The sequence below is a fragment of the Phocoena phocoena genome, chromosome 13 (assembly GCF_963924675.1).
Source record: "Phocoena phocoena chromosome 13, mPhoPho1.1, whole genome shotgun sequence".
NCBI classification, from domain to species: Eukaryota; Metazoa; Chordata; class Mammalia; order Artiodactyla; family Phocoenidae; genus Phocoena; species Phocoena phocoena.
Genome location: NC_089231.1, coordinates 73727141 through 73743479, shown reverse-complemented (window position 1 = coordinate 73743479; position 16339 = coordinate 73727141). Strand labels below are relative to the sequence as shown.

Genomic DNA, 16339 nt, shown 5'->3' with positions numbered 1-16339 from the left:
GGAACGGTGACTGCAAAGGTTTGGAGGCAGGAACCAGCTACAAGTATTAGAGAAAAGCTGCCCTGTGAGGCTACAGCAAGAGCATGGTGGGCGTGGGGCCGGGAAGGGAGGCGGGGGAAGGCCAGATAGGGCTTTTTAGGCCACGGAATTGGATTTTAGGAGAGATAGGGCCCCCCCCGCCCCCAGCCTCGAAGAGCTTTAGGATCGGCCTGAAACCGATTTCGGAGACTTCCCCAAACACCGGACAGTTTGATTTATCTCTTGGGAGGGAGGCGGGGCTCAGGAGGACCCGAGGCAGGCCCCGCCCCCGGAGCGCGAGCGCGCGCCGGCCCCGCCCCGCAGGCCCCGCCCCCCGCCCCGCGCCGGAACCCGCGCTCACGGCCCGAGGTCGCCTGGAGGAAGCCCAGTGCCGTTGCTGGTCTCCGTCCTCCATGGCCGCCACGCTGCTCGTCCGGGCCTGCGGCCCCGTCCGCGGAGGTGAGTGCGTTCTGGCCCGGGGCAGGCTGGGCGGGCGTGGGACCCGGAGGCCGATTCTCGCCTGACGCAGGCGGGCTGGCGGTGCCCCTCCGGCAACGCGCGGCCTTTGCCCCAGTTGGACTGCTCCTTGCGCCTGCGTGGCCCCGGCACCTGCTCTGACTCCCACTCCCAGCCCAGTTTTCACCGCTGCACCCACATTCCCCTCCCTTCATTGCACCTTCAGCGGAGGTTCAGGGTGCGCCATTCCTCGGGAGCCAGCCTTAGGATTGAACCCAGACTGTGCTTATGTGACCTTGGGCCCCTGTCAGCCTCAGCTCGCTCTTGTGTAAAATGACCACAGTACTACTGTTGTTCTCATAGAGTTGTTATAAGGGTTAAATCACAGGTGCCTGGCATTATACAGGTGCTCAGTATTAGCGCTTGTGGCTGATTGCATACAGTACCTTTCCCATCTCATTTCTCTCCAGCTGTAGCAGCAGTGACACCTGTAGCCAGGGCTTCCTTTGCCTGGTCAAGACCCACTCACCCTGAATAATAATAAAGGGGACCCTCTTTGAGAGCTGTCTCTGCCAGGCCCCGTGCTAAGTGCTACAGTCAGTATCTCATCCTCCCAGCCCAGGAGCTGAGTACTGGTGTCCTCCACATTTAGAGAAACCTGTGAAGTTAGGATCGTCGCCTAAGGTCACAGAGCTGTGCTCGTACTATTATTGGTATTATACTGGTGATTGAGTGGGATCATTGTACAAAGTGTTTAGCAAGCATAGTAAACATTCAGTGCTATTCCCAACAGCAGCACTATCAACATTTTGGGCCTATAATTTCTTGTCATGGTATCTGTCCTATACAATGTTTAGCAGTATTCCTGGCCTCTACCCACTCCATACCACCCTTCGGTTGAGACAACCAAAAATGTCTCCAGACATTGCCAGATGTCCCTTGGGGGACAAAATCATCCGTGGTGGAGAACAACCCAGTTAGTGGATCACTATTATTATTATTATTATTATTATTATTATTATTATTACTACGCAAGACCTCTTACATTCCCCTTCCACTGACTATTCTCATTGGCAGCTCTCCGGCCTCGGGACTGGTGTTGCTTACATACCATCTACCAGTCTGTGGAACTGCCCGAGACACACCAGATGCTTCGTCAGACGTGCCGGGACTTTGCTGAGAAGGAGCTCTTTCCCATCGCGGCCCAGGTGGACAAGGAACATCGCTTCCCGGCGGCTCAGGTGAGAGTTTAAGAGTACAGGTACCATCAGCTCCAGGATGATTGGTGACAGTGACATCCAGAGGCACAGAGACTGCAATCAAGGAACCCTAAGTGGGGGGTGGGGGCGGTGGTCCTGGGACCCAGAAAATGCCCTGGAGGTTTCCCTTGTCCAGAATGAGGCCTATAGCCAGGATGTAACTTCTGGAATAACAGTAATAATTGTGGATGGTTGATATGCTTACTACGTACTGGGCGTTGTGTTGATAGTAATAGTTAATGCTTATAAAATGCTGACCACGTGCTCGGCATTGTCCTAAGTTCCGATGGGTTAGCTCACCTGTTTCTTTTCGTTTGGCCGCACCACGCGGCATGCGGGATCTTAGCTCCCCCGACCAGGGAGAGAACCTGCGCCCCCCTGCAGTGGAAGCTCAGATTCTTAACCGCTGGACCTCCAGCGAAGTCCCTAGCTTATCTGTTTCTTAAAACTGTCCTATGAGATGAAGGTGCCATTATTACATACCCTTTTGTACAGTTGATGAAACTCAGATTGATGAGAGGATTAAATGTGCCCAAGGTCATGGAGCTAATGAGTTACAGAGCTAAAGTTTGAACCCAAGTCTGTCTTCTGCCGGCTGCTGAGATCCCAGTCAGTCCCCTCCTCCCCATGCCGTTGTATCACTCCATCTATAATGACAAGTTTGAGATGTTCCTGCTGTCTCCATCCCCTGGCTTGGCAAGATGTCTGGCACACAGTATACTCAATAGATATTTGTTAAGTACATAACTTGTGAAAGAGCCAGTCTGTCTGGCCTCTTCTCCACGCCTGTTTTCCAGTCTGAGGAATTCAGGAGTTGTGATCACCATTCACATGCCTCATAGGCTCTGGGGCCACTTTTCCAGCTTAGTGAATGTTGTGTGTTCACAGTGTATCGGGCACTGTGCCCGGACTGTGGGAATACCCAAGGAGCTCAAAGTGGGGTAGGCAAGTGGCATTCTGAGCACCAAAATTAGTTGGGCAACGTTTAGGTGTTAAGCATTGAAATCATGTCCTCTCATTTAGTCCTGAGGGCATCCCCAGCTGCACGTCTAATCTCCATTTGGCTTCCTGGAATGCTTGCAAGGATTGTGGGAGATCACGTATGTCAAGTTCATGGTGCCTGGTACTTGAAAACCAGAAGCTATTAATACTATTATTATTTTTATTACAGTTGAGAAAATTGAGGCACAGAGAGGTGAAGTGATTTTCCAAGGCATACTGTCTACGGACCAGTAGACCTGGTGTGATTGGCTCCAAAACCCTGCTCCATCCCCTAGCCACGTGCTTGTCCCAGAAGCCCAGCTGGGAAGCCCTGTTCTAATCGGGAATATTATCGTCAAGGGCCTAAACTACCCCTGTATCCTCCATACTGCCACACTCTGGTGCTGCCCTCAGAGCAGTTGTCCAAGACATGGCTGTATATTGGGGCTTTTCTGGCCAAATGACAGACCACTTGATTTATTTTTCCTATATTCCCTCAAATTATAATGCTTATTATATTACAGACATAGACTTGCTTTGTGCAAGAAAACTGGCAGTAGAAACAGGCTTTCTACCAACCAACTTTTCACCAGTCCTCTGGCTTTGTAATCTCTTACTTGCTTTATAGGGCGGGGAAGTTTGCAAATTGATCCTGCCACTAAATAGTGGCAGAAATGGATGTGGAAGGAAGAGATCAAAAGCATCAGCCTCCTGCCTTCTGACACATTCTGGCACCCGGAGGCTGCTCAGTCCAGACTTGCTGATGCATGACCTAGCTCAGAGTAGTGATAGCATTTATTTGGTTTGATCTTGGACAGGTGTTTTCATATCTGTAATCTGGTTAGGTTATCAGGAGTCCTGCTGTTATTTCCTTTGTCTAGAGGATGTAGGAGCAGTTGTAGGAATTGCCTGAGGTCGTAGAGCTCCGGGAGAAATAGATCTTCTGATCTTGCCCCTGCCCCACACAAACTGGACTGTCGTTTTGGTGGCTGATGGGATGCAGAGGTTGCTCAATGTTTCCCTTCGCTAAGGATTGAGGCTGGTTGGCTTTTTGCTTTTAACACTCTCTGTTACTGTGGGTAGTGCTCAGCTCCCCCCATTACAGAAGGGAATCCAGGGCTTAAACAGGCAGAAGGGTCAAAGCAGTAGACACAGGGATAATAGGGCAGGTTGCAAAATTAAAAATAATACCACTATTCTATTTAAAAAAAATTTTTTTAACATCTTTATTAGAGTATAATTGCTTTACAATGGTGTGTTAGTTTCTGCTTTATAACAAAGTGAATCAGCTATACATATACATATATCCCCATGTCTCCTCCCTCTTGCGTCTCCCTCCCTCCTACCCTCCCTATCCCACCCCTCTAGGTGGACACAAAGCACCGAGCTGATCTCCCTGTGCTGTGTGTCCACTAGTGTTTTAAAATGACGATAGTAATAATAACAGGAGTAACTATCATTTGGGGGTTACTGTATTCCAGGTACTTATCCATTAAATCTTCAACAAAACACCCTGAGGCAGTTACTTCATTGATCTCCAGTCTTCAGATGAGGAAACTGAAGCCAGGGGTTACATGTCTTGGTCAGCAGTCACACAGCTGGGATTGGAGGAGCCAGATGTAGACTCTGAGCTTCCCCCCCACCCCGACCCCACCGGCCTATAGGAGATGCTTAGTTAGTGATACCTTTCCTTCTTTTTTTTTTTCTTCTTTTTAAAAATGTATTTATTTACTTTGGCTGCACTGGGTCTTAGTTGCGGCATTCGGGATCTTTTAGTTGCGGCATGCATGTGGATCTAGTTCCCCGACCAGGGATCGACCTGGGCCCCCTGCATTGGGAGTGCGGAGTCTTACCCAGTGGACCACCAGGGAAGTCCCTAATTAGTGATCTCTAATATTTTTTTCCTGAAGAATTTTTTTCCCCCAAGAAAAGTGGGTTTACTGGGGAAGAGTCAAGGGGAGAAGAATTGAGAGGTGGGCAGGCCACGAAGGAGGTGGAAAGCTAGTGCCAGTTTCTGCTCACGTGGCTTGTTTTGTAATCTAAGCGGAACTTTACTCTTTCTGTGTCCAAACCTAACCCCTGCCCCCGAGAAAAAAAAAAAAGTAGTTACGAGTTTATAATGCTTTTATGTTATAAAGGGAAATAGGAAATAGAATGGTGTTTCCAAACCAGCTTTGGACTCCGGAACCTGGAAATGTATATGTGCATTTTTTTTTTTTTTTGTGGCCGCGCTGAGCATCTTTTGGGAACTTAGTTCCCTGATCTGGGGTGGAACCCGGGCCCCTGCAGTGGAAGCGTGGAGTCCTAACCACTGGGATGCCAGGGAAGTCCCTATATGTGCATATTTATATGTATGAAACTGAACCCAGTTTCTTTTCCTTCACTCAGTGAATGTTTATTGAGTAACTTTTTAAAAAATTAATTTATTTTATTTTATTTATTCTTGGCTGCATAGGGTTTTCGTTGCTGCATGTGGGCCTTTCTCTGCTTGCGGTGAGCAGGGGCCACTCTTCATTTGCTGTGCTCAGGCTTCTCATTGCAGTGGCTTCTTGTGGAGCACGGGCTCTAGGCGTGTGGGCTTCAGTAGTTGTGGCACGTGGGCTTCAGTAGTTGTGGCACATGGGCTCAGTAGTTGTGGCTTGCGGGCTCTAGAGCACAGGCTCAGTAGTTGTGGTGCACGGGTTTCAGTAGTTGTGGCACACAGGCTTCAGTAGTTGTGGCACATGGGCTTCAGTAGTTGTGGCACGTGGGCTCAGTAGTTGTGGCTCACAGGCTCTAGAGCGCAGGCTCAGTAGATGTGGTGCACAGGCTTAGTTGCTCCGTGGCGTGTGGGATCTTCCCGGACCAGGGCTCGAACCTGAGTCCCCTGCATCAGTAGGCGGATTCTTAACCACTGTGCCGCCAGGGAAGTCCCTTATTGAGTAACTTTAATATATCAGGTGCAAAACCTGCTTTTCGTCCTCTTGCCCTATCTCAGATGATAGTTAACCACATAGAAACCTCTCAAATCATAGTCCATTTTTCTTCTTCCTCATGTGCACAGGCTTCTGTGAATTCCACCCTGGAAGCGTCCCCTGAATGGCACCGCCTCTCACCTCTCCCAGCAAGAATTCATCTCTCTGTGTTTCAGGAGTGTTCGTTCATAATCCCTAATTCTCTGCGTGTGCTTGTCACGTGATGGTGTGTATCCTGTGTCGCAGTTATTTCCCACAGTTGTCTCCCTGCAGGCCGGGATTGGTCTTGTTCACGCCCCTACCTCCTCGCCCTCCGTAAGTGCTTGGCATTCAGCAGATGTTTGCTGAACTTTATGGACTTGAATTTTATGGTTAAGTCATCCTGAGTGTCCTTATTGTCCCAGCACTTAGCACACACTGACCCAGCGTGGGAACTGGGGAGGTGGCTCCCGCAGCCTCTTCCCCTTGAATAAAGCAACAAATTTTCAACAAGTTAGGGAATTTGATTCTCTAAAAGGAGTCTGGGACTTCCCTGGTGGGAAGTCCCAGACTCCCTGGGACTTTGTCCCAGGACAAATTTGATTTTTTAAATATGTGAGCTTTAGAAGTGACTTAAAAGCACTATTTTTATATGAAGTGTCCTCTAAATGTGTCCCAAATATGAAGGCAGCAGGTGCTGAAGGCTCACTCTGCTAGGAAGGGGGTCCTTCTCTTTCTCACATTTTCTCTTGGGAGTTTGGAGACCACCAGGCTTGGCCCAGTCAGGGATGCAGGTCTGGACTCCCGGTTCACAGACACAAGGGGCTGAGAGTAACCACTGTGGGTAGCAGCTCTGAGGGGTTCCCCTTGAGGTCTCTCTGAAGGTCAGGCTGCTAGGGGAAAATATTAGGGAGCCTGGCAGCTGTTAGCCAGTTACCATCAACATGCTTAGATCAGGAATGATTTATACAACTGAACATACGGTCTTTTTGTGTGTGTGTGCTGCTGCTTTTTGTTTCTGATTTCTTTTTTTTTTAATATAAGTTTATTTATTCATTTTTGGCTGCATTGGGTCTTCGTTGCTGCACGCAGGCTTTCTCTAGTTGCGGCGAGTGGGGGCTACTCTTCGTTGCGGTGAGCGGGCTTCTCATTGTGGTGGCTTCTCTTGTTGCGGAGCATGGGCTCTAGGCATGTGGGCTCAGTAGTTGTGGCTCACGGGCTCTAGAGTGCAGGCTCAGTAGTTGTGGTGCACGGGCTTAGTTGCTCTGCAGCATGTGGGATCTTCTTCCTGGACTAAGGCCCGAACCCGTGTCCCCTGCGCTGGCAGGCAGATTCTTAACCACTGTGCCGCCAGGGAAGTCCCTGATTTCTTCTTCTTTTTGATTGTACTGTCTCTCCTCTCCACTGCCATTGTCTCCAATTTTTTTTTTTTTTTTTTTTTTTGTGGCCACACCGTGTGGCATGTGGGATTTTAGTTCCCCAACCAGGAATCCAACCTGTGGCCCCTGCAGTGGAAGCATGGAGTCTTAACCACTGGACCGCCAGGGAAGTCCATGTCTCCAATTTTTTTCTAGAATGTTCCTGCAGCTGGCCATGGCATATTGCCAGAAATCTCGAGATCCACTTCAGAATGAGAAAGGTTGGGGGAAATAGCATGCTAGTGAAGTCACTTGGGTGCAGTCATTGTGAACTCCTACAGCTTTTTATTCAGACAGAGAGAACTGTCAGGAGAGTCAGAGGACAGTGGTGTGGTGTAGAGACGAGTGCCAGGAGTTCTGGCTTCCCCATCCAGGTGTCCCGGGACTGGCACCGTCTGCACGTGAGCCCCCTTCCGTAACAGGAAAATGGGGTAATCCTTGTCCTGCCTACACTCCGTCTGGGAATTTTGGTTCCCGTTCTGTTTCTTGGGGTGAAATGGCGTCATGGTGTGATCGGCTGATCTGTCGTTTATCCCAGGGTTGTGTACTGGAGATAGAGGCTGAAGAGGGGGTGGATCTTAGTGTCCAGGGAAGCTGGGTGGCGCGTGTAGGGTGAGACAATTGGGGCTTTTTTTTTGTTAGCTCAGTCTCTTTTGCTGTTTGGCCAGAGAACGCACTTCAGCAGGGTTCCTGTCCAGGCCTGAGCATGAATCTTGGGGACCCTGCGTATTTCTGGCACCTGGTAGAATACGACCCTGGCTCCTGACCCAGCACAGGCATTCCGCATAAAACACTATTCTACCCTGGAATAGGTTTGTTGCAGGCCCTAAGTGTGGGTTCAGAAGGGGCTCTGGGACTTCCCTGGCGGTCCAGTGGTTAAGACTCTGCGCTTCCAGTGCAGGGGCATGGGTTCGATCCCTGGTCAGGGGACGAAGATCCCACATTCTGTGCAGTGCAGCCAAAAACCAAAGAAAATTAAAAAAAAAAAAAGGGGGGCTCTGTTCTGAGGGCACGCTTGTGCTGGCACAGGGCTTAGTGAGTCGCCGGGTCGTGTCAGAGACAACCCTGCCTAAACCACAGTCTACTTTCCACTCCCACTCCCTCCTTGATTCCCACCAGCTGCAATGATGCAGCTTTTCTGAGCAGCATCACCCCCGCTGGCCCCAGGTGCGCAGTGACCACAGAATTTTTTTTAAGGGATTCTCGAAATGACACATCCCTGGGAGCTCTGAGTCCCATTTATCACTGTGTAGTAGCTTCCCGTTGCTGTTGTAACAAATTACCACAGACTCAGTGGCTTAGAATAGTACACATTTAGTATCTGACAGTTCCTGGAGGGCAGAAATCCAAAATGGGTCTCTCTGAGCTTAAAATCAAGGTTTGGGCAGGCCTGCGTCCCTTCCAGTGGCTTCAGGGGAGAATCACTTCCTTGCCTTTCCCAGCGTCTAGTGGCCGCCTGCATTCCTTGGCTCATGACCACCCCCCACTCCAGCCAGCATCCCAGTCCCTCCAGCCTCTGCTTTCATTGTCCCATCTCCTTCTCTGCCCCTCCTGTCTCCGTCTTTCCCTTACAAGGACCCTGCGATGACATTAGCCCCCCTGGATCATCCAGGGCAGCCCCCCACCTCACGATCCTTCTCTTAATCTCACCTGCAGAGTCCCTTTTGCCACGTGAGGAAACATATTCACAGGTCCCGGGGGTTAGGACGTGCTCGTCTTTGGGGGGCTGTCATTCTGCCTCCCACGCACTGGCCGTCTCCTCCCCTGTGTTACACGGGAGACCCTGAGCACGGTCAGGCCCACCCCAAGCTTAGAGTCTTACAAGAGTTTCCCATGGGAACAACTCAAGGCAGAATCAAACAAGCAGTTTTGTAGAGGGACACAAATCATTATGGAAGTTCAGCAGATTCACCAGTGCCCCTCCTCCCAGACATCACTGTCAAGACAAGAACTTATCAGTCACTTAATGATGATAAATGCCATTCACTTGCTCATCATTGCTAATTCTTAGAGAACTGCCCATCAAAACTACAATGAGGTACCACCTCACACCGGTCAGAATGGCCATCATTAAGAAGTCTATGAATAATAAGTGCTGGAGAGCTTATGGAGAAAAGGGAACCCTCCTACACTGTTGGTGGGAATGTAAATTGGTGAAGTCACTATGGAGAACAGTATAGAGGTTCCTTAAAAAACTAAAAATAGAGCGACCATGTGATCCAACAATCCCACTCCTGGGCATATACCCAGACAAAACTATAATTTGAAAAGATACATGTAGCTCTGTGTTCATAGCAGCACTATTTACAATAGCCAAGACATGGAAACAACCTAAATGTCCATCGACCGATGAAAAGATAAAGAATATGTGGTACACGTATACAATGGAATACTACTCAGCCATTAAAAAGAATGAAATAATGCCGTTTGCAGCAACATGGATGGACCTAGAGATTATCATACTAAGCGAAGTAAGTCAGAGGAAGACAAATACCATGTGATATCACTTATATGTAGAATCTAAAATACAACACACATGGGGCTTCCCTGGTGGCGCAGTGGTTGAGAGTCCACCTGCTGATGCAGGGCACACGGGTTTGTGCCCAGTCTGGGAAGATCCCACATGCCGTGGAGTGGCTGGGCCCGTGAGCCATGGCCGCTGAGCCTGCGTGTCCAGACCCTGTGCTCCGCGACGGGAGAGGCCGCAGCAGTGAGAGGCCCGCGTACCGCAAAAAAACCCACAAAAAAACCCATAAAAAACAAAAAACAACACACATGAAGCCATCTACAAAACAGAAATAGACTCACAGACATAGAGAACAGACTTGTGGTTGCCAAGGGGAGGGAAGGATTGGGAGTTTGGAATTAGTGTATCCAAACTATTATATATAGGATGGATAAACAATAAGGTCCTACTGTATAGCACAGGGAACTATATTCAACATCCTGTGATAAACCATAATGGAAAAGAATATGAAAAAGACTATATATATAGATGTATAACGGAGTCACTTTGCTGTAGAGCAGAAATTAACACAACATTGTAAATCAGCTATACTTCAATAAAATTTTTTAAACAGTGCCATTCACTGATCACTCACCTCGTGCCAGGTACTGGGCTCAGCATTTTATATATATATTGTCTCAGTTAGTCCTAAAAACAGTTCTATGAAGTAAGTACTGTTTGGGGAAGGGGGGAATCAAACTTATGATCACAGAAGTAATATTAATTATAGACAAATGAGAAAATATGGCAGACATTCTTACTGATTTGCTTCATTGAAGTCAGCATAGTCTAAGAACACGGTTACAGGATACATATGACAAAATGATTTTCTTTTTATGAATTTATTTATATTTTATTTTTGGCCACATTGTGTCCTCATTGCTGCACGCAGGCTTTCTCTAGTTGCGGTGAGCGGGGGCTACTTTTCATTGCGGTGCGCAGGCTTCTCATTGTGGTGGCTTCTCTTGTTGTGGAGCACGGGCTCTAGGTGTGTGGGCTTCAGTAGTTACAGCACGTGGGCTCAGTAGTTGTGGCTCGTGGGCTCCAGAGCACAGGCTCAGTAGTTGTGGTGCACGGGCTTAGTTGCTCTGTGGCATGTGGGATCTTCCTGGACTAGGGATTGAGCCCGTGTCCCCTGCATTGGCAGGTGGATTCTTTTTTTTTCTTTTTTATAATTTTATTTATTTATTTATTTTTGGCTATGTTGGGTCTGCGTTGCTGTGTGCGGGCTTTCTCTGATTGCGGCGAGCGGGGGCTACTCTTCGTTGTGGTTCTCTGGCTTCTCATTGCGGTGGCTTCTCTTGTTGTGGAGCACAGGCTCTAGGCACGCGGACTTCAGTAGTTGCAGCACGTGGGCTCAGTAGTTGTGGCTCGTGGGCTCTAGAGCGCAGGCTCAGGAGTTGTGGCACACTGGGCTTAGTTGCTCCACAGCATGTGGGATCTTCCCGGACCAGGGCTCGAACCCATGCCCCCTGCATTGGCAGGCGGATTCTTAACCACTGTGCCACCAGGGAAGTCCTAAAATGATTTTCTAATGAAAAGCAACGGTCCCTCTTCTACCCCAGCCTGCTCCGTAGAGGCCATTCATTTTAGTTGTTTCTTCTCAAAGCTACGCAGGTTCTGTTGTGGTCCCTGTTTCCCAGGTGGGGAGCAGGCTGACAGAGGGTAAGGAATCTGTCCTAGGAACCTGCTGAAGGGTCTGAGCTGGTTGAGGTCCTGGAGTCAGTGCTGGATTTCAGTCCCAGCCCCACCACTTACAAGCTCCGCCCCGAACTGGTCGCTTCACCTCCCTGAGCTCCGGTTTCCTTACCTGTGACATGAGGTTGACTCAGCATTGTCCTCACAGAGCTTCGGCGAGACTCAAATTTAAGAGTACACATAAAGCATTTTTCAGCATGGGGCATTGATAATTAACGATGACCACCACTGGTATTGCAAGTCAAAAATTCCAAGCTTCTTCCCCTTTATTCATTCTTTCACTGGCATTGGAATATAGCAGTGGACAAAACCGCACTATCTCTGCCCTCGTGGTCACAGAGAGAGACCTTAATCAGAACAAGCACGTGAATAGGTGCGAAATTACAGCTGCACAGGCACCACTAAGGAGAGGCACAGATGCTGCAGGAGCGTGTGATTGAAGGATCTGACTCAGTGAGGTCAGAGGTGGCCATGCAGCAGCAGTGATGCTTGAGCTGAGCCCCAAGGACGGGAGGAGATAATAACTAGTTGATAAAGGGTATCACTGACAGGAAACAGCATGTGCAGAGGCCCTGTGGTGGGGAGGGGAAGTATGGTACGCGTGAGGGACTGAAAGAAGGTCTGTGTGGCAGTGTGCTGCCCTGCTCTGCTCCCTACCTCAGAGGCCCCTAAAGCCTTCTTGTGCCTTCTGCCTGCTCACTGGTTGTGTCTGTAGACACAGGGTAGAGTTGGGGCGGAATGTGGGGACAGGACGGCTTCAATGAATGGTGCTGTCTTGCAGACTCAGCCTCGGGGGTCCTGGGGTAGGTGGATGTGGCCACTTGACCTGAGTTTCTGCAGGCACTGGCTCAGGGGCAGGAGGGTTGGGGGTGGAGAGGGTGGGCACCGTCCCCTGGCAGCTGCCCTTGCCATGACATCCTTCCCTGGGGCCAGGTGAAGAAGATGGGTGAGCTGGGGCTCATGGCCATGGATGTGCCCGAGGAGTTTGGCGGTGCCGGCCTCGATTACCTGGCCTACGCCATTGCCATGGAGGAGATCAGCCGGGGCTGTGCCTCCACTGGAGTCATCATGAGCGTCAACAACGTGAGTCTCGCGCCTGGGCCCTGGATACACCGGTGGAGGGGAAGCTCCTGTGGGTGGGGGGCAGGCCCTCTGCCACACAGCCCCACATCCGGGGCACAGCCCGGCCTTGGCTCCCTGCCCCCGACCACCTCTGGACCTGGTCCCTTGCGTGGGCCTCTGGAGAGAGGAGGCCTGGGGGTGGGTACGCGGGCAGGCAGGTGTTCTGGGCTGGAAGGCCTCCGACCGCTCTGCACTGTCCCCCCAGTCCCTCTACTTGGGGCCTATCCTGAAGTTTGGCTCCAAGGAGCAGAAGAAGCAGTGGGTCACTCCTTTCACCAGTGGCGATAAAATTGGCTGCTTTGCCCTCAGTGAACCAGGTATCACCATGGGACAGTGGTCTGCCCCTGTCCCCTCCCCTCAGAATTGGGGTGACAGACTCAGGCTGGGGCCGGTGCTGAGCTGGGTCAGCTGCTCGTTGCCTCCCGGGGCAGGAGGGCAGGAGTGAGGGCCTGGGGTGGAGCTCTGGCTGCTGGGATCGCCACAGAGCCCGGGCTCGCCTCGGCTGAGCTGGGAGGGAGGGACTTGGGCCCTGGGGTTCCTTTGGCTTGAAGACACCCAGCTGTCACATCCCCCCTACCACCCACCCCGAGAGCTGTGGGAGCTGGTGCGGCCCTCGAGCCTTCTCTCAAGAGCCAGACCCTGATCCCTTGGACCCGGGTCTGGCTCACCAGCCAGGGGTGAGGCTGGGTTCCGGGTGAGTTGGTGGCGGTGCCCTCAGGGGGCGGAGGAGCCGGTGGACTCTGAGTCTGCGTGTGGGGCAGGGAACGGCAGCGACGCGGGGGCCGCCGCCACCACTGCCTGGGCAGACGGTGACTCGTGGGTCCTGAGTGGCACCAAAGCCTGGATCACCAACTCCTGGGAGGCCTCGGCCGCCGTGGTCTTCGCCAGCACGGACAGATCCTTGCAGAACAAGGTGGGGACCCCGGAGGGAGGGTCAGTGAGACGTTCAGAGTTTCTAGATCCAAACCTCCTCGGTCCGATGGAACTGTTCTTGCTCTGGGGCACGTGCCGCTGTCCCTGTCCCTCTCCCTCCCCGGGCGGCGCCTTCCCCAGAGGAGCCGGCAGAGGGCGTCACCGCGAGGTTCTGAGGGAGGTGGAGGGAAGGGACAGGAGCTGGTGGCTGTGGTGGTTTGTGTGAGGGGCGTGGCCTCGAGCAGGTGAAAAAGTCACTGGGCGCATCTGGCCTCCAGGGCATCAGTGCCTTCCTGGTTCCCATGCCAACGCCTGGGCTCACGCTAGGGAAGAAGGAAGACAAGCTGGGCATCCGGGCCTCATCCACTGCCAACCTCATCTTCGAGGACTGTCGCATCCCCAAGGACAACCTGCTGGGGGAACCGGGGATGGGCTTCAAGATTGCCATGGTGAGCCCAGCTGCGGGGGCGGGGGCCCTGGGGCCCGGCTGGCCGGCCACTGACAGGGCGGTCCTCACAGCAAACCCTGGACATGGGCCGCATCGGCATCGCCTCCCAGGCCCTGGGCATCGCCCAGGCTGCCCTCGACTGTGCTGTGAACTACGCCGAGAATCGCACGGCCTTCGGGGCGCCCCTCACCAAGCTGCAGGTCATCCAGGTAACGAGGCACGGTGCCGCGGAGGGAGAGAGTTTTGGCCTTTCCGCTCTGCCTCCCAGATGGCTTTCACCTGCTCCCGTGTTCGCTGCCCTCCTCCCTCCTGTCTTGCAGGGAGAGGGGAGGGAGGGCAAACACCGACTGCTGGGGTGGGACTGGGTTGTTGCAGTTCAAGTTGGCGGACATGGCCCTGGCCCTGGAGAGTGCCCGGCTGCTGACCTGGCGCGCTGCGGTGCTGAAGGATAACAAGAGGCCTTTCATCAAGGTGCCCGTGGGGCTGGGGTCTCCCTGGGCACGGCCCAGAGCTTTGGTGGTGGAGGGACTGAGGGAAACATCTGGGCGGGGTCCCGGTTCCTTGGGCCCGTGGGTTTATTGCTACAAGGGGTGGCTCCCCCAGGCCCACCCTGCTGAGGGCCGTGTGCTGGGCGCTCTGTCCAAGGTCGAGTTTCTGACGCCACCATCCCCTGTGGTTAGGAGGCCGCAATGGCCAAGCTGGCTGCATCGGAGGCCGCAACTGCCATCACCCACCAGGTGAGTGCCCCCGGTGCCTGGGCGAGGGAGGTCCCAAGGGTTGAGTAGCAGTGAGTGTGCCGGCTGCCCCTCCCCCCGCTGATCCTGTCCTGTTTTTCCCCTCGAGTGGGGGTCTTCTCCTCCTGAGCCCCTCCTTTCCACCCTAGGCCATACAGATCCTGGGTGGCATGGGCTACGTGACAGAGATGCCAGCCGAGCGGCACTACCGTGACGCTCGCATCACTGAGATTTATGAAGGCACCAGTGAGATCCAGAGGCTGGTGATCGCCGGGCACCTGCTCAGGAGCTACCGGAGCTGAACCCTCGGTAGGGCCGACAGTGCCTGCCGGGATCCGGGCTGGCCTGAGGACCAGGGGAAAGTGGGCAGGAGCCACGTGGCCTTCCCCCTGACTCCCTGTCAAGGCCTGTGGGGCAGGACGGCGGGGGCCACGCCTCCTCTCGCCAGGGTCCCCAGACCCAGTCTTCTGGGTGGACCTGCCGCCCTCAGCTCTATCTGCCCCAGACTGAGCTGCCTGGGAGAAAGGAAGAGCCGGGCTGTGGTCTGAGGATGCCCGTCCTCAGCTCAGGTTCTTGGCTTTGTTCCCTCTCCACTACCGACTGTGCCTTATTTTCTTCATCTGGAGGCTGGGCCGTGGGAAGGGAGAAATTACCACTTGGGGACTCCCCAGTTCTTTTCTGTGGGCCCTGGCGCTTAGTGTGAGACCCAGCGTCTCCTCTTTCCTCTGAGGTCAGGAGTCTGGAGGAGTGGGGTGCGGTGGGGGCCCCCGGAATGACCAGGCCTCGAAGCAGAAGTGTTCTCTCAGGCCCTGTAGCCTCGGGGCTGGGTCATTGTGGAAGCTGCCCTGCATCCCATTAACCTGTTCTTTGTAAAGTATAAATGAGTGCAGGTGGGTGGTCTGATTCGTGCTGTGGGATGATCACCTGTGGGAACTAAGTAATAAAGCATACCTGTCCCCTGACCCTCATGTCCTTGCTTGGGTGCTGCTGGGGAGGGAAAGATGGTCCTTTAATCTGCTTTCCTGCAAACCCCGCACTCTGTGTGTGTGTGTGAGAGAGAGAGAGAGAGAGAGAGAGAGAGAGAGAGAGATTATGTGAAGCCGGCTGCAGCAGGAGGGTCCATTTCCACCCTGGGAGAGTTCCAGCACGAATCAGGGTTGATGCAGTTCAGGAGAATAAGGGCTTGGGTGTCTAGGAGACCCACTGCTGAGCAGGGAGGGCCAGCCAGGTTAGGGCCACGGGCGGGCAGTCAGGTGAGTGAGTGCCAGCCTCAGGGCAGGAGGAAGGAGGATGCAGAGGGGCTAGGGGGAGAGGAGAGGGGAAGGAGCAAAGCCCAGGAAACGGAGACTTCGAAAGCGTCTGATTTGCTTACTATCTGTGCACTGAGGGCCAGCACTGAGCCTGTAGTGAGAGGGTCCTGTGTCGAACCGAACTCAGGTCCACTCGTCCAAGGTGCAGCAAAGCCAGCCTGCTGACACCAGGTTGTGGTGAAGGAACGCACAGTGTTTATTGCAGGCCCCAAGCAACAGAGTGGAGGCAAGCCTCAGATCCACTCCAGGCGGTTTCTTAAGGGGAAGAACAGGGAGGCTGAGATTCATCATTTCTGTGATGAATGGTAGTTTCGGGAGTCAGGGTGTCTCTGGTTTAGGGTTCTCTGGCCAGGTGGCCCATGGCTCAGGGGTCTGTGAACTCATCTTGCCCTGGAGAAGCACCCTGAGTTTGTGTGGTAATGGTAGCTATGCCAGCAATGTTAGTACATTAACAATGTGACAACAACTGTTGTAGTCACCTGACGCAGTTAGCACAGGATTGAGGCCAGAGGGTATAAGAAAGGGGATAGAGTTTTGGGTAGAG

At 52.7% G+C, this 16339-nt stretch overlaps 1 protein-coding gene across 1 annotated transcript; it reads left to right on the top strand.

Moving 5' to 3' along the window:
• The first annotated feature begins 431 nt into the window (after window positions 1-431).
• Window positions 432-14787, top strand: ACADS (acyl-CoA dehydrogenase short chain). Its single transcript, XM_065889962.1, has 10 exons — window positions 432-477; window positions 1552-1715; window positions 12203-12352; window positions 12597-12708; window positions 13153-13304; window positions 13582-13752; window positions 13823-13960; window positions 14127-14222; window positions 14432-14488; window positions 14635-14787. Exons 1-10 carry the CDS (start codon window positions 432-434, stop codon window positions 14785-14787), a joined length of 1239 nt encoding a protein of 412 aa, XP_065746034.1.
• Window positions 14788-16339: the final 1552 nt, after the last annotated feature.

What these genes read in the sequence shown, in the direction of transcription:
- ACADS (XM_065889962.1), top strand. Translation starts at nt 432, where the DNA reads ATGGCCGCCACGCTGCTCGTCCGGGCCTGCGGCCCCGTCCGCGGAG. An exon ending in CTGCGGCCCCGTCCGCGGAG is followed by an intron (nt 478 to 1,551) that starts GTGAGTGCGTTC and finishes TCTCATTGGCAG; the next exon opens with CTCTCCGGCCTCGGGACTGG. An exon ending in TCATCATGAGCGTCAACAAC is followed by an intron (nt 12,353 to 12,596) that starts GTGAGTCTCGCG and finishes CTGTCCCCCCAG; the next exon opens with TCCCTCTACTTGGGGCCTAT.